The sequence below is a fragment of the Botrytis fragariae genome (genome assembly GCF_013461495.1).
Source record: "Botrytis fragariae strain BVB16 chromosome Unknown tig00000045, whole genome shotgun sequence".
Classification (NCBI taxonomy): Eukaryota; Fungi; Ascomycota; class Leotiomycetes; order Helotiales; family Sclerotiniaceae; genus Botrytis; species Botrytis fragariae.
Window position 1 is genome coordinate 489728 of NW_023500991.1, and position 22679 is coordinate 512406.

At 43.2% G+C, this 22679-nt stretch overlaps 6 protein-coding genes across 6 annotated transcripts; 3 read left to right on the top strand and 3 right to left on the bottom strand.

Annotated features, from left to right (window-relative positions):
- Positions 1-310: 310 nt before the first annotated feature.
- On the bottom strand, positions 311-2832 carry Bfra_003352 (putative hexose transporter hxt11 protein; the record flags this gene model as incomplete). The annotated part of the gene is made up of 7 exons (XM_037333760.1): positions 311-1065; positions 1156-1805; positions 1976-2120; positions 2175-2187; positions 2272-2539; positions 2596-2733; positions 2792-2832. The coding sequence occupies 7 exons, from the start codon at positions 2830-2832 to the stop codon at positions 311-313; spliced, it is 2010 nt and encodes a 669-aa protein (XP_037193847.1).
- A 5362-nt stretch (positions 2833-8194) lies between these two features.
- On the top strand, positions 8195-9784 carry Bfra_003353 (putative alpha mannosyltransferase protein; the record flags this gene model as incomplete). Its single annotated transcript, XM_037333761.1, has 1 exon — positions 8195-9784. One exon carries the CDS (start codon positions 8195-8197, stop codon positions 9782-9784), a length of 1590 nt encoding a protein of 529 aa, XP_037193848.1.
- A 996-nt stretch (positions 9785-10780) lies between these two features.
- Bfra_003354 (putative replication factor c subunit 1 protein) lies at positions 10781-13166 on the bottom strand (the record flags this gene model as incomplete). Its single annotated transcript, XM_037333762.1, has 2 exons — positions 10781-10936; positions 11037-13166. The coding sequence occupies 2 exons, from the start codon at positions 13164-13166 to the stop codon at positions 10781-10783; spliced, it is 2286 nt and encodes a 761-aa protein (XP_037193849.1).
- Positions 13167-14132: 966 nt separating this feature from the next.
- On the top strand, positions 14133-14491 carry Bfra_003355 (uncharacterized protein; the record flags this gene model as incomplete). The annotated part of the gene is made up of 2 exons (XM_037333763.1): positions 14133-14321; positions 14417-14491. Coding segments are annotated over 2 exons (264 nt in total), but the record flags the coding sequence as incomplete, so codon positions are not given.
- A 397-nt stretch (positions 14492-14888) lies between these two features.
- Bfra_003356 (uncharacterized protein) lies at positions 14889-15194 on the top strand (the record flags this gene model as incomplete). The annotated part of the gene is made up of 2 exons (XM_037333764.1): positions 14889-14973; positions 15007-15194. The coding sequence occupies 2 exons, from the start codon at positions 14889-14891 to the stop codon at positions 15192-15194; spliced, it is 273 nt and encodes a 90-aa protein (XP_037193851.1).
- Positions 15195-17135: 1941 nt separating this feature from the next.
- Bfra_003357 (putative mfs peptide transporter protein) lies at positions 17136-19131 on the bottom strand (the record flags this gene model as incomplete). The annotated part of the gene is made up of 5 exons (XM_037333765.1): positions 17136-18517; positions 18571-18627; positions 18675-18815; positions 18871-19064; positions 19118-19131. The coding sequence occupies 5 exons, from the start codon at positions 19129-19131 to the stop codon at positions 17136-17138; spliced, it is 1788 nt and encodes a 595-aa protein (XP_037193852.1).
- Positions 19132-22679: the final 3548 nt, after the last annotated feature.

The following is a 22679-nucleotide window of genomic DNA, read 5'->3' on the forward strand; positions in this document are numbered from 1 at the left end:
TATGGTATCTTAAAAGCTCAACGATTGTCTTTCTTTCTTGAAAATTGAAGAGGAAGAAAATGACTTTCTGTCTGTCTGTTGGTTGCCATTAACTGCGCCCACCATCTTCCGTCTTACAAACCGTCTGCTGTCTTCCAAATATCTTTCATCTCTCCTTTACTCCACGTAATAATCATCGTTCATCTTCCCAACCATAACATCCTCTCCCCAAAACGAACCAAAGCAAAGAAAACTTTCAGAAATCCTTTCCCCCATTCCCGATTCTCTCACCTGATAGACACTACCGCGATCAACCTCCTCCACAACTCATCTAAACAAGTTCTTTCTTCTGCCCGCCAACCTCAAGCCCACTACTAACACCTCTCGTATCCAATTCCTGCTCGACCCACACCTCATCTTCAAACTTATAAAGCTGAGGCTCCACCTCCCCCTTTCTCCTCAAAATCCACTTCCTAGCCCACCAAGGGAACTGCTGCTGAATCTGAAACTTCGCATGAGTTCTCGTCGGTACCGCAAACACATAATCCAATTCCTCGAGCGTTCTCTGTTTAGTTTCCGGGAGGAAAAAGAAGATTAATGCGAATGCGACGAGATTGAGTCCGGCATAGAAACCAAATACACCTTGTGGTTTCATAGCGGATAACATGCGTGGAAGAGTAAGGGAGAGTACCGAGGCCCAGAAATTGTTGGTCGCAACGGCCCAGGACATGCCAATCTCACGATGGGATAAGGGGAAGACTTCGGCGGAATAAGTGAATGGAACGGGTCCTTCACCGGGGGAATAGGCAATATCGAAGAGGTAGATGAAGAAGGCTACCATGCCGATATGTGCTTTAGATGATTGTGGGATGAAGTAACAAAGACCTGCTGCGAGAAGAGTCCAGAACATTTGAGGGAATGTAAAGAGGAGAAGTGTACGACGACCAAAAGTATCGATTGTCCAGACGGCGGGCCACGCAAAGATGAAATTGATAAGACCAAAACCGAAGGAGGCGAGAAGTGCACCGATGATTGTTGCGCCTGCGTTTTTGAAGATGGTAGAGGAGTAGAATGCAATGATATTGACTAATTGATTAGATACGGGTTAGTGAGTCGTCGCATAAATTTTCCACTTGAGGTGAGCGGGATGAAGGGTTCAAAAGAACAAAGACATACTTCCACACATCTGCTGCGCAATCATAACAATACCACTCGCTTGCGTTGCTCTCCTCAATCTTGGCACCGTAAATAACTCGATGAATCTAGTGAACATATTTCCGTTCTTCGCCAATCCACTCTGCTCCAATAAACGATCCTCATAGTCCAATTGTGCCTGGATGGAATACAAATCTCTCGCAGCCTGCAATGGCGAATTTCTCAAACGTAATAGCGATCGATATGCTTTCGCTACATTTCCTTTCTTCAACAACCATCTCGGCGATTCGGGACAGAAATATATTCCAATAACAAGAGGGATTGCAGGAACAAGCGCAGAACCAAATTGTAATCTCCACGCCAATGCACCGGAATGCACAAACACGAGATTAGCACATGTACCGAGGAAAATACCAGCAGCGGTCCAGACTTGCCAGGACATGACGAGACCACCACGGATACTGGGGGGAGAATTTTCGGCGGAGAAAACGGGGACAGTTACTTCTTTGAGACCCATTCCGATACCGAGGAGGACACGACAAGCCATTAGTTGGCCGTAGGTTTGGGAAAAACCCATGCCAAGTGGAGCGATGAGAGAAAAGATTGCTGCGACGAAAATGGTACCGCGACGGCCGATGTAATGGTTTACGGGGTCGGAGATCCATGCGGTGCTGTGGAGTAACCTATCAGTTTTCATCCGGGAAAAATGGAATGTAGGAAGGTAAATGAAAAGAATCTTGGCGATTGACTTGCAGAAAATCTGGCATACTACTCAGTTGCAGATCCCAAACTGTAATTACATCTGAGATGAAAGATGTAAGTCTTAACAAAAACCACTCACAAGAGACAGATAGCCATATAAGGCATTGCATTAATAGCACCAATAATCCACGCATTCTTATCACAAGTACCCTGAGCTTCGCAAATAGGGCCTGTATCTGGGATGCCTAAAGCATCTCCAAAGGTAAGATTTGCGCCATTGGCACCTATTTCCATTAGTCAATATTTCTCGAGAAGATGCATATTCTTGGGTAATCTACCTGTTTGATCCCACTATACGATGAGGTCAGTATTATTCTAGCAGGATGATAACCTATAGGGCGCAAAAACGAAGAAATTTGGGAAGAAACCACTCACACCCTGGATAGCAGCAGCAACGGAATTCAAAATAATAGTCATATAAAGTTGTTTGGGATGTTTCCAACGATGCGTAACTTCCTCCTCCAAAACTCTTCGATCCTCATCATCAAGTTCAGTAATCTTATCCGCATGATGAGGACTTTGCGCAACAAGTGCTCCTTTGATTAAATTTGGGAGAATATCAGTGAGATTGTGCTTATTTGCAAATGTTTCGACGTCGGCGAGAAGTTGATGTTTGGGGATTCCGACGAGGGGATTTCGGATTCTGTGATATGTTAGAGGAAAAGAGGAAAAATAGTAATAGAGATGGAGAGAACATACTCGCCAGTGGTGTTGGCGGATAGCTGAGTGAGATCAATTCCTCCTTTACGAGGGACTTCTTTTTCTTGTGTTCCAACTTCATCTTTCTCGTAGGCGGGAGCTACCTCGCCAGTATTACTGGAGATGTTTGTCGTCGCACTGTCAAAAGCCTTGTCAGCAAACATTGGAAAACCAGTAGCTCATGAATAAAAGTTACCTTTGATCGTGCTTATGGTGAGGACCCAAGTCATCAGCCATTTTGAATATTAATCTCGAGTTTGGTTACGTCAAAATAACTCTTTTCTCACAGAAGATCGATATGTTTATATGAAGTTTGTGATCCCAATACCAAGACCGAGGACCGTTAATATTCAAACAAGAATATTGCCCAGCCAAACCGGCGAGTGATCAATTAATAACTTATCAATTTCAAAAACGAAAGTGCGAGGGAATCAGACGGGAACACTAGATTTAAAGGATACCTGGACGACAGACAGTACATACTGCACGAGCATGCACAAGGCCCTACAGATGATTCACCATTTCCAATGAAACGTCGGTGATGCCCGCACCTACATGAAATATCATACGCCTCAAATCTCCATAATCGTATATGAACCCTTCACAATCCATTTACAATTCACTCCAGAGCTCAAGCTACCCCGCATTCGAATCCCTGAAGCTGACGCTCCAATCCAGCCAAACCCTAGATCTTATTGTGTAACCCCAGAAACAGAGTATCCCTTGGCCTCACTCAAAATCTTCGTGCATGCATGATTATCATATTTGTGGCGCGAATAACTTCACCTAATTTGACACGATTCATTGCAAAATTGATAACGTGATCGTGTATCACCGGACTTTGTCGGTCGTATAAACATTTTGTGGTTACATAGCCATGTTACATTAATTAAGTGGCTTGCGAACTTTTGTAACGGATTTCGAAAAGGCTCGGAAAATGGCGTAAGAACGGTTGTAATGAGAAAGCACCAACACGTAAAAGATGGAGATCCTTGATGAATGGATATGCATATTGAAGTCATGAAAAGAGGATGTTTTTTGTCGGTGAAGGAACCACAGCTTATGGTTATACCAAGAAGATATTCCTAATCATCTGCACATGTTCAGTGAGCAAAATCAAAGAGATGACAAAACAACCAATCACAAGTATACCGTAATTTTCGTATGACAATAAATCGAACGATATGTAAGGAATCAGAAACCTTATAGATATTTTGAAACAATGATTCAAATTTCATCTGCAACATCTGCAAGGCGCCGGTTGAACTTTCCGAAGAATGTGGCATCGCGCAATGAATGTCTCCATTGAGGTGGAAGACTCGCTCAGATCGATTAATAATGGGGGCAAACTCCCAACCCCCATAGCTCGCTACGCTCGAGATGTTAATAAATATGCTGAAGATTGAAGGTATACATGCTTTCTTTTTTTGGAATATTCTGCCTCCACGGCAGTGGCCCCCGGAGGGCGGAGAGCGGAGAACCAGCGGAGCGTCATTCATTCAAGACCATGGCTGTGAACATTGGTGGATATTTGATTCATTCATCTACCTAGGCAATTTATCCTTAAATCCTAACGTACATCCTTGAAAATGTGTGAGAAAAGGGAGTTTCGCGCTTTATCCACCGTCCTACTAAAGGGTTGTAGCGAAAGCCAGAATAAAGCGTATCCTAATTCTTAATCTCACATCAATCCGAAAGGATCTATTCAATCTACCAACGCTCCGTTAAGAACAACTCTCTATGTGAGAACATGTTCCTGCAGTTCCTGATAAACTGCATCATTGGAAAAAGGCCAAATTGCCTGTGTTCTACTGCTCCCAAATCAATACACCATATCTCGACGTGATATTTCATTTGTCTAACCCTTTGTACCGACATGCCATAAGTATCTATTCAAGCCTCTGCATCGACAGCCCACCCGAAATGGTCAATCAACCAAAGGATCTGCTCAATGTAGTTAGTTCACTTCCCCTAATCGCAGAAAGAGGTGTACTTATCTCCTGCCCGGAGGGGTTGCCTCAATACTTTGGGCAAAAGTATGAGACAACCCAGGACTACCAACCATTAGGCCTGTCCTTTAACTCAATTCCCAAATGCCCTGACCATCAACCACTAGAAAGTCCAAATCATGTACAACCAAAAAGCTATCGAGTCAGGCCCATTCAAGAATCTGACAAAGTAATCAATGCTACCCGTGATAGACAAGCACTAAGCTTTGACACCAACACGAGATGGGTCCCATCATGGACACTGAAGTACTTTTCATCATCAAAATGAGTGATCTGAAACTATCCCGATTTGGTGCAACGACTTTAGGACAGTCTATCATCACATTCCATCGTTCGCGCTTTACAAACAAATCATTCCAGAACTAACACCTTCATCAACCCATGTATAATTGAAACCCTTTGTGAAGGGATCGTCTCGATTCGAGATCATTTTAGCGGCGAGCGACATAAACGATCAAGTACCTCAGCGTAGTTCGAAAAACCTCTCTCTGTTTGGAAAGTATAGTCCACGAAGATAAGTTTTTGATTCCTCTGCAAGAAAGCAGGGCACAAACGGACAAAAGACATCAACAAAAGCCGTGATCATCTCTAACAGTTACGAAAGAGGAAAAGTGGTAACAAACATCCGAAAATATTGTCCCAAAATACCGGCGTCTTCCATCACTCTAATGTATGTTGTAGAGGAGAAAGTTAATGCGGTGATCGTAGTTACATTCAAATGAATGACAAAGCCTATGGTTGATACCGCGGCAATGGTCTTGAGAAATGACTGCGTACATAAATGTACGAAGCATTGAAATGAGAAAGGTTGGAGACAAGATTCACTCCCCGGAGGAGGGAGGTAGAATACAACGGAAACGGAGTAGCTTCACCATTACCGAACCACGTTGACTCATCTCTCTAGATGTTCATAACAAGAATATCGAGAGGCATTGACTTCCGGAGCATGGTAATACGATTTTCTTCAAATGATAAAGCATTCGAAGGACAATTCTTCTTGTGATCTCCATTCCCAAGACCACCCACAGGAGTGAGTTTTTGATCAAGGGAGTATATGGAAATATACAATCCGAACAGCCTGTTTGTAATCTTCAATAAATATTCTGCTCAGTCTTTGCCCCTTGGATATCTTCATCATGTAATCTTCGAGAGTGTATAGAGAAAACGAGACGATTCGTAATAGCTTGTGTGAAGACCCTCATGATACCTTCTCGCAGAAGAACCAGTTCCATCTCAATTTGTATCTCCTTGTTCAAATCAACTTACATTATCATCGAAGACAACCATATTGATCAAAGACGTCCAGCCGATTTCCCTGACGGAGCGTCCCTACGCGGGCTCTTACTGGAATAGCTCATAGCAGAAATCAGTTTTATCGTCTTTCGACATCTGGACTATTCATTCAACTTTTCGACCTTTTGTACATTCCTCAATCGTGTAACCTTTCGGCTTCACTATATTGGTCCGAGACAAAATTTCTATTCAGAAGAACAAATCAAAGCCGCAAAGCTTTTGAACCGGCAGTATTCTTAGGGTTAAGTTCTGAATCGTATAATTCCTTTCGGAATATCGAGTCAGAGTCTGTAGGGTAGACGATATACTTGGTTTGTAAGGTGAGAGAGGGTTTTCGAATTCGTCGCGTTCAATCGAGGTATTTGGTGTCGTAAAGGTAAGCTCGTTGCTATATGATATTCGAATCGAGGTTGAAGCTCTTCGAGTGATAATTCAATGGGAGGAGGTAGGTGATGAGTACTGGATGTTTTTTGTGAGCAAAGAATTGCAAATGACAATATAAGAGGTGATGATGTTTTCCCTTTGGTCATGACGATTGGAAGGGGAAGATGTGTGTGCACGCGTTCGCGTAAGGCTGGATTTCGACGCGACACGCTAATTGACAGCCTAAAATTTCAACTGTTAAGCTTCAAGCTTCAAGCTTCATCCGCTTAGCCTTAGGCCTGAACATTACCAGCTAACAGGTATTTGCCCAACAGTTGGAATTTTAGGGGTTATGTTTATTGGGTATGTGAATTAGAAATTCCTCTCCTTGTATTGAGACCTTACTTTCCATTCATACTAGAATAGCAATCTTTTCGTACCTACTTTTCGTACCTGTTTTTCATTATCATCTTATATTCACACAAAAGTTTGGAGTGAGCGAGGGAAACACGAGATACAGGTTGAAAGTTTTCAGCTCAATCTTATAGGCTCCGCAATGAATTCGAACGAGGAAAAGCATCTACATTAATGTATGTAAATATGGTAGCTTGGTGGTCAAATCTTACTCAGTCTTATTAGAGCACGAAGCTCAGGCCCTTTTGAAGGAATTTGGGTGACGACGCAGCTTATTGAAAATGCCATTCAGGAACAGCTCCATAACCTTATATCCTTATGTGGAAATTTCTATTCTCAAAGGGGCTACTTAGGATGTACTAGGTAGGCTCTTAGGGGTATACTCTTTGTGCACACACATGGACTTTCGAGATTTCTCGTTGTCGTTTGAAAGGTACAAAAAAGTTATTGTCTTCTGTACCGGTGTTATATGAGATACTCGTACTCGATAAAAGAAACATGATCTAGAATACGAAGATATTATTATGGGGGCACGCCCCCAAGGCCCCATAGCCATCTGGGTCTTTCCCACAGAGTCAAGTCAGCATATGCCATACAATATATAGTGGATAGCCCCTAAACCTTATCACAACTACGCCACACGAGTGGTTCCCGATGTTTTCAAATACGCATACAGTTCTATTGTACGTCACCTACTCGAAACATTTGCTTCACATTACTTCAGGAACCCCAAAGTTCTCTCCAGTCTGCACATCACAACTATTGTCGAATTTCAGATTATACTTCGTAGTTCAAACGGCATGATTCGTAAGATTGAAGAATCAGCCCCAATCGGGGCGGTTTGGAGATCTAGGCCGTGTATCACGACTTCCCGAGAAATGAGGAACATCTTGAAACCGCCACGTTTTCAGGGTTTGTCCAATCCTGTGAAGAATCCCATTGTGACATCCCCTTACCTTCAAAGTAAACCTTATCCGAACGATCCAATCCAAGACCTCACTATTAGTTTTTCCATCTGAAGTGGAGCCTCAAAAATGTTAAAATATCCCAAGAATAGCTTGCTGATGGCCGTGCGTCTGTTACAGATACGTCGAATATCCTTGTTCAAGCGTTGATAGAACGTTCCAAGATAGGCTCGTCTGAAAATCTTCATCAATGGCATACACGCGTTCTTCTTAATTTGCTTACTTTTTGGATCAAGTTAGGTTATGATGACATGACGTGAAGATAAGGAGGAAGCTGATTGTAGGTAGGTTATCTCGAGGTGTATTATTCTTTTCTATTCCTGAATGTGATTTTCTATGCAATTCTTCTACACACTCCTTTGAATAATTGCTTCATTTGTCCTTTACCATTCTTTTTCTTCATTCTTTTGACTTGACATTCTTGGAAAACTCCTATCCTTACATCTTTATCATTTGATATGCACGTCTTTTCTTTCTTTACGAGATCTTCATAATACCACTTTTTTCATTTCATCATCACCTGCCTTTCCTACCATATACCCATTAACCACCGCCATGTTATTTAATCCACCGCGGAACTCACCTCGTCTCTTCTGCCTGGCTCTACTCTCCACCTTATGCCTCTGCTTCCTATTCCAATGGCGTCGCGAACTCTCCTCTCCCAAAACATCCTGGAAACTTCTCCCTTCGCCCCTATCTCCCGAAATCTCAGTCAAAGATCCAAAACCCCGCTTTGAATCTTTCCTCTCCAGACTTCTTGAACAAAAACCCTCAAATTCATCTCTAGAACTCCCAGACGGATACGTGCTAGTACGGATTGAGGAGATCAATGAAGAATCAGAACGAATAGACCATCTCACCTTAAGCCAAGAAGATCTTGATATCTCCACAAAAGCCCACCTCAACGTCGTAGAACTCCTCCCAGAATACTCCGACCTAATTACCTACGCCCCTAAAACCAACGGACTCATAACCGTCGGCGGCGGTTCTTACACACCCGCCCTCCTCGTCTCCATTCGCATGCTGCGAAAAACAAACTGTACCCTCCCAATCGAAGTATTCATCCCCACCCACGAAGACTACGACCCCTATTCCTGCAGCATTCTCGCCTCCCTAAACGCAAAATGTATTTTCCTCCCCTCTTTCCAAAACGTCACCATCGACCGCTACCAATACAAATCTCTCGCATTCCTCTTTTCAACCTTCGAATCCGTCCTTTTCCTCGACGCTGATAATTTCCCCCTCGTTGATCCCACTACTTGGTTTTCTGCTCCTGTCTTCCAGGAAAAAGGAATGATCACCTGGCCGGATTTCTGGGCTAACACCGCTTCTCCTCTTTTCTATACCCTGGCAAATCAATCTATCCCGGCTATTCAATCCCAACACGCATCTTCCGAAGCGGGCTCAATCCTCATTTCCCGCAATCTTCATAGCCAAACATTGCTCCTAGCCTTCTATTACAATCTCTTCGGACCAGGCTTCTACTACGAAATGTTAGCCCAAAAAGGGATTGGCGGAGAAGGAGATAAGGAAACTTGGGTAGCCGCCGCGAACGTATTGAAAAAAGACTACTGGCAAGTTCGAGAAAGAAACCATGCGCTCGTGAGCGTAGAACAGGTAGAAAAAGAAGAGGAAGATGAAGAAGGAAATTGGAGAAAAACCGGAGAATGGGTTCGAGTTGGAGAAGAAAATTTAGACGAGGTGGTTGCGATGGTGCAATTTGATTTCATCGCGGATTATGAAGCTTCGTTCCCTACACCTCCACCGTCTTCTTCTTCATCTAGTTGGAGACTCGATCTCAAAACTAAAAAAGATTCGAATGATTCCGAAACGGAGATCAGAGATGTGGACATCCCCACTTCGAGAAATAATCCAGATGCAAAAATTGTTTTCCTCCATGCAAATCGTATAAAGCTACACCCGGCAGAAGTTCTCGAGCGATTAGATGATTTCCACGGGAGAGGAAGAATGTGGGGGCGAAAGAGAAAACGATTCAACGTTTTGGGAGAGATTTGGAAGCGGAGATTTGGGGAGAGGTTATCGAGGTGGCGTGTAGGTTTGGAGATACTTTGTTGTTGGAGGGGGGAGAGGAAGAGGGAGAGGAGGGAAACCAGGTTTCGAAAGAGAAGGTGTGCGAGGATTTGAGACGGTTTTGGTGGGGGATTTTGGGAGCGGAGGAAGTGGAGGAGAGAGTGAGGAGTGCGGGGGAGGAGGATAGGAGGGAGATGGTGAGAGGGAGGGGGGGAGTAGGAGAAGGAGAGGGAGAGTGGAAACCGAGGTTGATTCATGAGGATGGGGTTAAGAGGGCTGGGTAAATTATATACATAAAGATGTCAATAGGGTCAGGTTGCTTTCACAGCATTAGCAGTACAGAAACAAGGCGTCAAGGAAAGCACAAGCATAGCATAGCATAGAAACAGTGATACCTTTTTTTAATTAATTTTTTTACAATAAATCTTTTTACTATGAGGGTTGCATTTCTGCATTTTGATAAAGAAAAGACTAAAGAAAAAAAGTAACCATTAACCATCAACTAATCTGATCACCCAACTGTACCTATTGTACAAAAGCTGTTATTGTTCTGACATCAACTTGTAGGAATGATGTGCTCTTCGGGGATCCGACCAGACGAGAACCTAAAAACAACTAAAAAAAAATATGTCTTCCCAGATGACAAATCTTGATGCTTCAGCACAGCAATTATGATGTGTCCCAGGAAGAATGTATGCAGCACCTAGAATGAAAACTCCTCAGAGATAAAGAGATGAAAATTGTGTTGAGGAAAGGATTTCCCATCAGAAGAGAAAGTTCCCCAATCCAAAAGAAAAGAAGATTTTCCCTCACAAAAGAACAACTCCCCCGTCTCGTAAGAAGTAGAAACGCCTCCCAAAGAAGGTATCACTAAAGGAAAGGGAAATTCCCGAACAAACTCGATGCACTGTGAGGAATCGTGGAATCGTGAAGTCGAGAAATCGTGAACCATAAAATCGAAGAAGAGAAGAATCGTAGAATCGTGAAACTGTATGTTTACACCACCATCGCCTGGATTCGAAATACAATGTCGTGTGCCGTGCGAAAGAACCTTTGCGTCTGGTGTATACGAATCGCCCATGATGTACAGACCGTCGAATTCGAGGAGGGTTAAGCAAGTGCAGAAGAGCCGGAGCTGAGACCCACAGCTAACTTGGTTCGTTTTGCAGGGGGTTGGTCCTCAATTTCTTCCTCGCCATCATCACCATCACCATCATCATCAACAGCAGCATTACCATCATCAGCGCCGACAGGGTTGTTATTATCCTATTCAAAAGAGTTAGTCTCAAATGCGATAAACATTCACGAGAAATGAATTTGCCGACTTGGCACAAGGGAAATTGGGGAAGGAAAAATATTGACATACATTCGACAACGACATCAGCATAGCAATGAACTCATCAACATTCATCGTATTAGGACTGAGTTCCTTAAGCTCCTTAACTTGCTTAGCTAGAGGATTCTCGCCCAAAATAACATCCGTGGTCGCCTTGGTAATTGCTCTCGATGTCTTGCCACCGTACAGCCTTGACAGCTTTTCGATGTTGATGCGGCCGACAGTGGGGAGAGTTCCAGAAACAACAAATGTTCTGCCTGCCAAGAATGTGCCTGTATTGTTAAGAAGAGTCTTGATGTGTTCCGGAACCTCGGTTTCGGCTTTCTTCTGACTCTTCGTGGCGACTTGTCTGGCTGCTGGCTTATTCTTGTTGATTTTTGCTTGGCCTTCCTGATCATCGTCGTCATCACTGTCAATGACAACGACTGCCTTTGAAGCTGCTCTTGATCTGACTGGGCGTGACTTTGTCATAGTTGGAACATCATCATCCTCATCCTCGTCACCTTGAGCCTGGGCTTTCTTGGCTACCGCTCTCGGCTTTGCAGCTGGCTTCTTGACCGCGGGAACTTGAGACTTTCCTTTCTTTGATGGATTCTTGGGAACTTCAAGTTCATTATCATCATCATCATCATCATCGTTATCGGCTTCAGAACCAATCTCAACAAAGTTAACCGCCTTGATTTTCTTCGCTCTGGGTTTTCGCAGCTTTCTAGGAGCCTCAACGGGCCCCTGGACATCCTCATCATTGTTGGCGACTTCTGGAACAACCTCAATAGTGTCGGCAGCCTTCTTTTTTCCCGCTCTTGGCTTTGCTACCTTAACAGGAGCTTGAGCTGGGGCCTCGATGGTCTCGTCATCACCAATGGCTTCGGAATCAACCTCAACAGCCTTGGCTGCCGCCTTTCCCTTCGCTCTGGGCTTTACGGCCTTTTTAGGAACCTCAACGGCCCCGGCAACGACAACGGCATCATCTTCAATGGCTTCAGAATCAACCTCACCAGCCTTGGCGGCGCTTCCATTCTTTGCTCTTGGCTTTACTACCTTGACAGGAGCCTGAGCTGGAGCATCTGCATCTTTCACCTCCTCGATTTCTGAGAGATGATCTTCTATCTTTGGCAATGCCTTTCTTCTCGGCTTCCTCTTCTTCTTAGTATGATTCAAATCAAGAAATGTCTCGTCTTCCCTATCAGCCCAATCCGCTGGAGCAGCTTCAACAGCCTTTGGTTCAGACGCAGGTAAATCACCCAAGGGATTGTTTTCGAGAATTTCCCTAGCCTTTTGCAAATCCAAGTCTCTCATCTTTTCAAGGATGGTGGTGTTTCCACCGCGGAGGTGGAGGGGCATAATTTGGAGATAAGCGGGGCAACATAACTTAAGCTCTGCATATCGCACCTGTGCTGATGCTAGAGTGGCATAAGCAATCGTATCGACACCAACAGGTGAATCATTGAGAATAATCCAAATCTGAGAAAGCTCTTCTGCGGACCCAGCCCAAGGTTTACCATACTTCGTCACATCGGTCGATGTTTTGATGATATCATCGGTTTGCAATTTCTGATGCTTCATGGATACGTTAGATTGTTGGAACTTATCTTGTAGAGTGGAGGCATCTGTTCTGCGGTTTGGGTTCCAGTGTGTCGGTGCATCGAAAAATTGGTCATCCATCGATTGGTCCGATTCTTGACCTGTGCCTTGCATCAAGTCTTCTGCTTGGGCTGATGTGGACTGGTGGGCTGGTGGTCTCTCACTTTGTTGCATTGATAACTCGCCGTGTCGATCAATCGTATTTTGTTTTGCGGACCCATCGGTGTGTTGAGCCATGTGGTCCTGCTTTGACGCCACGGCAAGAGCTGCTTGTTCCTTACTCAACTGTTCCGACTTTCCAGACTGAAGAGCTTGGTGAGCTAACCAGTAATCATCAACTTCTATTCGATCTGGGTCATTGAAGATTAGGCCGACGCCACTGCGTTTCTTTTCATCTTCTTTTGCTTTCGCGTCTCGATCAATTTGAACACTCTCCTGCACTGCTTGTTTTCGCTCTCTTTCTTGTCTTGATTCTTCCTGCAATAGTTCTTCTTTTTCTGCCTTTTTCTTCTGGGCTGCTGTCATCTTCGGCTTCGGTGGTGGCACACCTACTGAACCATTTGCTGGCGTCGCCATCTTGTCGGGAACGTGATGCGACAATGGTAAGATCTTTGGAATGAATGTGGGAAGCAGTGTATCAAATGGAAGAAACCAAAATCTGTGACCTCGTGGAAATCGAAAAGAGAATTTGGATATCAAATTAAATGAATGAGAGAGTTTTTCGATCTCTTGTTTATCAAGATTGAGAAGCAGATATCAAATGAATAAATAACGACGGAAAGGAATGCAATAGAGAGCGTTAAAAGTTAAATAGCAAGAAACCAAAAATCTTCGTATCCTAGAAGTGTAATACAGAAAACGATGAAAGAAAGTCTAGAAACTTTTTTGACTCGTTGTCTTGGTTGTTTGTTGAGGGTGGAGGTTAAAGGTTGGGGATGGAGAGTTGTTGTAGTGGGAACATTTTTTGGAATTGAAATTGCAAGCGGCACAACGTCCATATCTCGGTGAGCGTTTGCCCTAATCGCTCAATTGAGCGATCTAATGGCATTATCACGAACTCGGGAGAAATATGATCCGACTTTCAGTCTTTATTTTCAAATAGTATTCACTGTTGAACCTTTGTGTGTGAACGTATAATGTAGCCTATGTCGTCTGGAGTGTTGTGATCGGGAATGGGGAGATGATGTTCCGAGGTTCTCACGCCGAGTCTAAACTGATGGTCTCTTATGACGGTGTCAATTTATCTGAATTTGCTTATTTCGAAAACCTATACTACCCAGCTGTCAAGCAGTCTCGGGCTAAAAACTGTGTGCTATAGGTGAATGAGAAACGCGCAATTAATCGACTACTAGATTGCCTCAACTTGAAGAATTTATGGCTCCATGTCTCTTCCATGTCTAAGAGAACAACTACTTCATCGACCACTAGGAGCTAGCATCGACAGAGCCCGCCCGCTATACAAGCGTCATCTAGACTTACTTTCCAGATCTGTAGTATGGATTTAAAATATCTTCCTGGCACTCTCTATCCGGCCTCCATAGATATTCTTGCAATCCATTCTTCCTGCCTACAATTGAAGCCGGTGCCATTATTTTGACCTTCAATGGATCAGCCTTCAACGTGGATGAAAGTGGTGAGAGGAGAAAAGAGAAGGAATCAACAAAGAAAGGCATGGTCACTAGACTTATTAGGGCTACCATACGAACAACCATGAGTAACTTACAATCTTCTGTATATGACCCCGTTGTGTAGTCACATCTCCTACCTCGTCAGCTATGCATTCCCAATAGTTGCCCCTTGGGACCAGACTGGAAGTAAAGCCACAGAACGAAATCGAAGAGGGAATTCTCACATCTGAGAAAGATAATAGATTCGAGAAAGTCCGCTTGAATACTGAGTGATGTGAAGTTGCTCACATGCGTCATAAAAATGCCAATGAGCCTCCTAGACGTGAAACAAATTACGCGAGAGAAGATTCAGGCCTCACGCCTGCTCAAACTTCAGAGATTTCGCAGTAAGAGGATGAATCTCGTAATAGAGAATGAGATCCTGAATCAAACCTTCTGGTGATGTAAAAACGGAAGAAGAAGGAATTCGAAGATGCAGAAACTTTTGTACAGGCGAAATACAGATATAAGCTTCCTGTTCAGCGCTGCGCAGGTAGTCTTGAACCTTTTACCAATTCATCACAATGATTAAATCCAGAAGAGACATGGTGTGTCGTCAAATGAAGAACTACATGACCAGTATATACGTTTGCAAGATTCTTCGACATTTAAATGAACTTGCATAGTTATTATGGCACATGGCAACGTACGACACAATTATCATCACTTTTCATTCATGGATCATGCGCCGGACAGTACTACCAACTACCAGGCAAGTATAAATCAGATAACAATGACTATCTGAGCAGCTATTCGAAAGACAATCTTCCAGATTTTGCACGGAGGGTCACGAAAAGAAATTTACAGCGTGCGAAACATTGGCCATTTGCCAAAGGCAGTAGACCGCACTGCAATGAAGGGTCTGGCTAAGGCAAGATTAGGATTGGCATCCCAGATACGTGGAATACATCTAAACGGGCAATCGGGGTTTTCTTGAGTGATCACAGGAGATGTACGATGTGCCAAGGGGACTATATAGAGCTATCATGTTATGCTTTGGAGTTGAACTATCTTTTGTACGCATGAAAGTTGCATAGAAATTAGCCAGACATGTTGTCCATGGATGACATATACCATGAGTGATTTCAGAGCACAGAAAGCAGTACTTCACCATATTTCGTCCGAGATTGAGTCTGTCATCCATTATATTCATTATTTTTCGTAAGAACGAAGACTGAACAGCAATCCCTGAGCCTTCATCGTTGAACCAATGAAAAAAATCGAGAATATTGATTTATCTGATTGGTGATTCCTATTTGGATTCTGGAAAGTGAATCCATGTTTTGTTTTTTTGCTCTTTCGATATTCCGGGCTGAAAATTTACTTGTGCGAATTTGATATTGTTTATTGAATTTGTCACTTGAACTTCCAGGCTTTTTTCTATTCACTAACCGCCTAGCAATCCAGTACAGCGACAACTGGAGCTCCATATGTTGGATAACAATTACGAGTATAATAACTAAATTTCAATACAGGAGGTGTTAAATTAACAAAATTCAATATGTCCCATTCCCAACATCCAGAAGTCAACTAGTATCACGCACAAAATCAATGTGCGCCTTTCTACCTCTTGCGAGAGAGAGATGATAATTTCTACACAAAGAATGCCTCCAGAATGGACTCCAGGCAGCGCAATCTATTTGCAAAGAAATAATCCATGACTGAAGACCTCGATAGTCCGTGGCTTGAATACCTGACTGGTAAGTGGTTGTGACAAGGAGGCGATTTTACTTCTGCTGCATATTGTCATTGATTGAATTCAATGATCAAAGCAAAAGAATTAAATTGAGTATTTTAGAGATTATAGTCGGGCCCGATGGGACGTCACCAGTGAGGTCAGTGGGGATTTCAAGAGTCTACACCAGCAGGATCACACCTCTTCCACGTGGATTCCTCTGGTCATTCTCCATACTCTGTTCGTCTCGCTCTCAACGAGACGCGCACGAAGAATGTAGTTTTTGACACATTTCCCAAGAATCACACCGGCAATTAACTTTCAACGCTTCTTAGAGTCACTTTTTACATAATCGCAAGAGACGGGTAGATGTCCTGCATTGCAGAGCACGATCTCGTTCATAGACGCCAGCACTGCCATTGAAGCCCAACTCACGAAAGCACAACGATTTCACAAGCTTGGTGCGATCATCTAAGTGCAGGCGGGTCTCGTGAGAACCGTTTCGATTTATTGTAAGGGTAGTTTCGATTCCTACAATAAATAAGTTGCAAAAAACGAAACAAAATTGTATCTCGAGCCAGATTCGGATTTTCCAGAGGGTATCTACAGAACCGTAGTCCGGCTAGACATAGTACGGATGAGATTCCGATCCAAACCAGCTTCAATATCTCAACACAGGCAGCGCTTCCTCCCGCATTCGTCCCACCGTCTCAAGGTAGCCGACTAGATCGAAGAACCAGCAGAGGCTAACTAAACGCCCGCGGACCAACAACCTCTTTGGATTGAGGCATATTTATGCAAGTATGGAAATGACTTAGGTTTTGTTCGGCTTTGACTAAATCTTAGGAATACTTTTCCCCAATTCCATGCTCAAGCTTCCAATTGATATCTCGCGGAAACAAGACAATAAGATCCTATAATCGCGTGAACCACTCTTTAAACCACAATCTTCTGCCGTGCAACTTCTTCCACACATAAGGTCGAAGATTCTTTTCATTGTTCACAATAGAATCGTACATTGGAATGTTTCTGAGACGTGTGATAAGTATTATTCTAGCAGAAAGTATTGATTGGTATGATAATGTGCATAGCGGCCAACTCAAATTTACTCCATGCCTGAAATCTATTTCCCCTTCAGATTGCAATGCGTCAGAGTAGTAGTATGCGGTATCTTCCAATGCCAGAAAACCCCGCTTTTTTCCCTTACACATCTCTAGTATTTGCATCACTTGTACTCTTTAATTCCACCTCCTCGGCCTTAGCATCCAAACTATTAAGCTCATCCTCCTGGTCATCAAGCTTATGATAACAAATCCAAAACACAATACCCGCTCCAAAACTTCCGCAAGCCAATCCCACAAACATCCACAAAATCGTCGGATTGCCCACTAACGGGATGAACGCTTGACAAATCGCGAATCCAAAAGCATTGGTCAGTAAGAACATAGCTTGGACGAAAGACTTCATCGAAGCGGGTGCTTTAGTATATGCATATTCGAGACCGGTAACCGACGCAAAGATTTCAGATATACCGATTAATACGTAGGCCGGGATTTGAATTGCAAAATGCACGTTGTTAGGTTGGATTGTTCCGTCTGGGAGGATAGCGGCAGGACATTCGAGAGGTTTGCCGTAACATGGACCAGCTTTGTAGATGAGGTGCTGCACGATGGCCGCATACATCATGCTGAAACTAGCGACGATGAAACCGAATGTGATACGGGTCATGGGTCGAAATTTGATGTGCCACTTGCGCAAGAGTGGGTAAACTAGACGATCCATTACTGGTACGAGGAGAATGATAGCAATAGGATCGAAGTTTTGGGAAAGATCGTTGGGAACACCGTGAGTATTCATTTCTCCGGCTTGAGAAACGAAGTTACTGGAGAATTGAGCATAGACAACCCAGTAGATAGGGTAGAAGACGAATACGCGGCAAGCTACCAATGCGCGCTTGACTTCATCGACGAACTGTTCATTCCATGGAGTAGTTTGTGGGAGGTTGTTTGCTGCGCGGTAAGAAGGTTTCGCAGCGTTTAGATTTCGGTGTTTAATCATTTGCCCAATGATCTTGAACGCATCGGTGATGACTGTTCCCTTGGGTGGGCGAACAATATATCGCTTCCTTCCCACAAGCAATGTGACGAAACCAACCATGAATACACACAAACACATAAGGTACGCGGACCAAAAGCCAACATCTCGTTCCATGTAAGGTGTTGCGAGAAGGGAAAGAGACCCGATATTGATGCACCAATAAAAGATTAGATAAATTCGTTGAATGGTAACGGCAGGATCAATAATAACACGTTCACCAGTTTCAAGAACTTTTATTGCCATACGTTTTCGGGTGTATTGATCGGCAATTAGAGGACTGACGTTGGATTTGATACCTCCGGTTCCAACACCAATGATAAGAATGGCTGCGATGTACCCTCCCAACCCAGCCCCGTTTCGAAGAGAAACTGGTAGAGATGTCAAGACAAGAACTAGTAGGCCAACCATATAGACGACTGCAAAATAGCAAATGGCTTTGAATCGACCGAGGTACTGATCGGCAACAATGGCACCAAAGATTGGTGTGACTGGTAAGAACATGAGCAATCATACAGCAACAGCTAAGATCAGTATAACTTACAGTAACACCACATTGAGAAGAAGACAGTAAGAGCTGTTGCAGTTTGATGCCCGAGACCTATAAAGTTAATGAACGGTCACAGGTCTAAGGGATTGAATTCTTACCGAGAGCACCACGACCCAGAGAACCATCCAGTGGACGTTGAACATAATTTTGAAATAGTCCCACACAGCCATAGTATGAGAATCTCTCACAAAGTTCCACGATAGCGACAAGCCAAGCGGACATGGGTAAATTATCACCAACTAAAGTATTGTCAGCTTTTTAGTGACCTATGATGTGACGCGGTTATTATCCCACTTCGTCGTAGCGTCTTTTTCTCCTCATCAGTGGGTTCTTCTTCATCGGCATCGGTCCCTTTTTCGAAGCTATTTACTCTTGAATCTGCGGTTGGAGATATTCTCTCTTTGGCACTCTCTGGACGGGCTGGATTCGCAGCAATGGTGTCGTCGCTCATTTTTGAACTAGTCGCACCCTGACTCTGCTTCTCCATTCTGGGTGGTTAATTAGCATTCAATCGCTCATAATTTGGCAAATGTGTTCTTACTGATTGCCCGACATTTGGGATCGTTTTTCGTGAATTGAGATGAAAGCATGAGTGCGGGGGATCAACAAGTTAAGTAGATTACTGACTAGATTGTTGTTGATGTCATTGAGTCAGAACACATGCATCAGCCGTAAACATTGGAGGAAAAAATAACCTTATAATTAGCATGCACGTTAGAGCTAAGCTCATGACATATGCAATCAGTATAAGAGCGAGGCCTGAAAGCTAGGACCGCTGTCAACGCTGGTTTGAGATATAATATACGAAGCCATCAATTGAGCTACCGCAACTAGTAACAAACATATGAAGGTTAATGAGAATGCGAACTATGCAGGAACAGCCCAGTCCCAAGTCGGCTCCTAATTTATGAGTTGCTTCAAAGATATTAAACTCCAATGAGACGATTTTCAGCTCATTCATTAAGAATGGGAGGTATAATCTGAGTATACCAAATAGCGAAGACAGGATCTCGTTACAGAAATTTGATGTGAAAATAAACGTCGCAGCACAATAAAACACAAAAAGAGAGCAATAGCCTTTGGACTAGCCGAGCTTCACCGAAACTCAATGACGTTCTACCGGATACGAAGATTATGCCGGTACATCCGCCCTTATTCCCCATTGCTCCATCCCTGAATATCCCTAAGCATATCATCGTGTAAGTTCTAATCACACGTTGCTTTCACCCTAGCCTACATAGCGTGAAGACTAGTCTGTACCCCGCCAGCACTAGCTATGTTTTAGCTATTTTGTTCGCTGAGTGACTTTACCAAGGCAATGGCGATAATTGATTGAAGGATACGGCCCATTAGAAGGGCATGATCTTTATCTATACACTGTAGATCCGGTGGGGTAACGGGCTCGACGAGTTGTAAAAGATGTGCGCCATGATGAACACCGATGTTTAGCCTTTGGACTAGTTCGGAGACATGGTTGATACGAAGAGTGCAAATAATGAATAGGATATGCGATCTGCAATTCCAAGCCCAAGAACTTCATAAGTGAGGGACTGAGTGTTGAGTAGTGCAGATAAGGTTTTGATGCCAAGAATGACGATCATGGCAGAATTTGCTTTGGGCAGCGGTGTAGTCTTGAGAAACTTTTCATCACAACCAATAATTCCAGGAGATCTTCAAGGAAGTAAAACATCGTTCATAATTTGATGAAACATAGAATGAAAGAGACAAACCATCTTATCCATGAGCATGAATAATAAATAAATCAGCGTGCTCAGGAATGCTCTGATTCCCTGCTCGAAAGATTTCAAAAAGAGAAATAAATGCGAACCCCAATTCGAGACTAATTTGAACCTTTTGGCAGATTGCACAGATAAAAGAAGTCAAGGAACCAACAGTTGGCGAAGCTACAACCGCCTTTTGGAATGCCAAAACCAGAGCACTGTGGCTGTTTCTGGAGTAATATCGATGCCATTCTCCTGGTTGTGTAGGCTTATATGTTGCTGATATCTAATGTTAAGAGCTTTGGTCTTAGAGACAGCAGATGCAAGTGTTGAGTGCTTGCCTTTGATAATTATGTATACAAGCGTACGCAACGGCATAAACTCAATAACGCCTCACAGCCAATTTGGGACTGACAGCCAGAGTGTTTGCACACGAACATGAAAACTGGTGCAGGCCGATTTCCTCCCCGCATCAAACAAACAAATGGTCTAAATGACCAGGAGTCAACAAACTTAACTTGCAATAATTATTGTTTTCTCAGGATTAACTACCATTCGTAGGCCTCTTGCCGACATAAATCAAGTCTATGTCTGATAGTTGACGAAGAGCACCAGAAGACATGAATCTCTGCAGAGGTATGACGGGGTCGATATCCTCGCGTCGTTTGTTGACAGGAAGTTTCATAATGACCTCTTGTGGTCACTAAGGAGAAGTAAGATCTGGTCGAGATGCTCAGTTTGCTTCTTCCCGTTTTTTTGTCTTATTGGGTATCATTGGAGATATCTGTTCAGGAAACGTAAGACCCGGGCCTTTGCTCAGAATAATCTCAAAAATTTCCAATATCACATCCACAGCGAGCTCTTCTGTTCCTTTCTTTTGACGAGTATTTCTAATTGTGCTGAATAAAGAGGCAACAAAAATGATCAGGTATTAAACTAAATATAGAAAGAAAAAACATGAGGCTAATATCGATTCAAAGTCGTACTTGAATGATGAAAGTGGGTGATAGAAACGAAAGAAAAATCGAAGACGAGACTGGCCGATCGTACCTACCACAATGAGTGAACAAAATCAACAACGTTGCAATAAAATAATTGACAACACATAGTTCCAACTCAACAAACTTCAATCTTAGGATCACATTATCTCCACAAAATGGTATACCGTTCACGACTTCCCAAGACCATTGATCTCCTACGTCAGGAAGGCCGATATGATGAGCGAAGGTCTCGAAGAGAATCCCAAAGATACTGATCAGAAATACGTGCCGAATTTCATAATTTATTTACTTATGATCTGCAACACGAAATGTTAGAGCGCTTCATTTTCTTCAAAAACTGTAAGCCAATCATCTTTTCTTGCAATGACTACATGATTGGATTTTACATCTCTTTTAGTCGGTCATGGTTCTCATTTCCCTGGGGACATGAGAATATTCCACTTGATTATGCTTCCAGACCTTGCTGAAGGAGATCACCCGCTTCCTTCCCTCAATGGCAACTTTATTTTATATGGAATGTCTCAAAATTCGCCATTTAAGACCATTTTTACTCAGATGCAATTTAGAGAGAGGCGGTTTTATCGAAGCGCCATACCAATTCAAGATGATGACGGTCCCACTGCCGAATTGCTGAGAGCAATTTCTGGAGCGGAAGATAATACCATTTGTCGCATTTGTCGCAAATGATATTCTGATGCCCAGCCTTCAGCCTCATTCGTTCCGAACTGTGGACACTCCTTCCATCTGGGTTGTATGGTGCAATTGATTAACTTTTATTTTAATGAAATGGATGAAATGAGAGATAGGTGCAGTTTCTGTTGTAGAAAATACACCAAAATCCTTTCTCATCTCTATGGCGAGGTAACTCCACCTCAAGAAGGCGAAGATTTCTGGCGCAATGACAATGGACCGTTGATAAATGATACAATTCCGACACTAGCAAATACGCCGCCTCTTACCACGTCGGAAGAAACTTCATCACCGGATTTACTATTGAACGATAATCGTTCACATAGCACCATGGCTCTTCCCGGACAAGAGGTCCATAACCACCAGACTGAGTCGCAGGACTAGCAGGGGAAGAGATAAATTTCCAACGATCTCTGCATCTATTGATGCCTGTAAAGTTTTAACGAGCAAATGTTGGTGTTCAAACCTGGTGTGCATGATACTATCCAGATGAGGGGAATTCGATACGAAATTAGCGACCATCAAACATTGTTTCTTGGTAGCATTGGACAGCGAAATTAAATCATTTTTTCCAAACTTCAAATTTCGCGTTCCATAATATCAATTTAAAAGTTTTCCAGTATTTGCCATCTGTCGAATATCAAAATTCTACATACAGACAAGTGTTCTTACACCCAAGTTTTTGCACTGC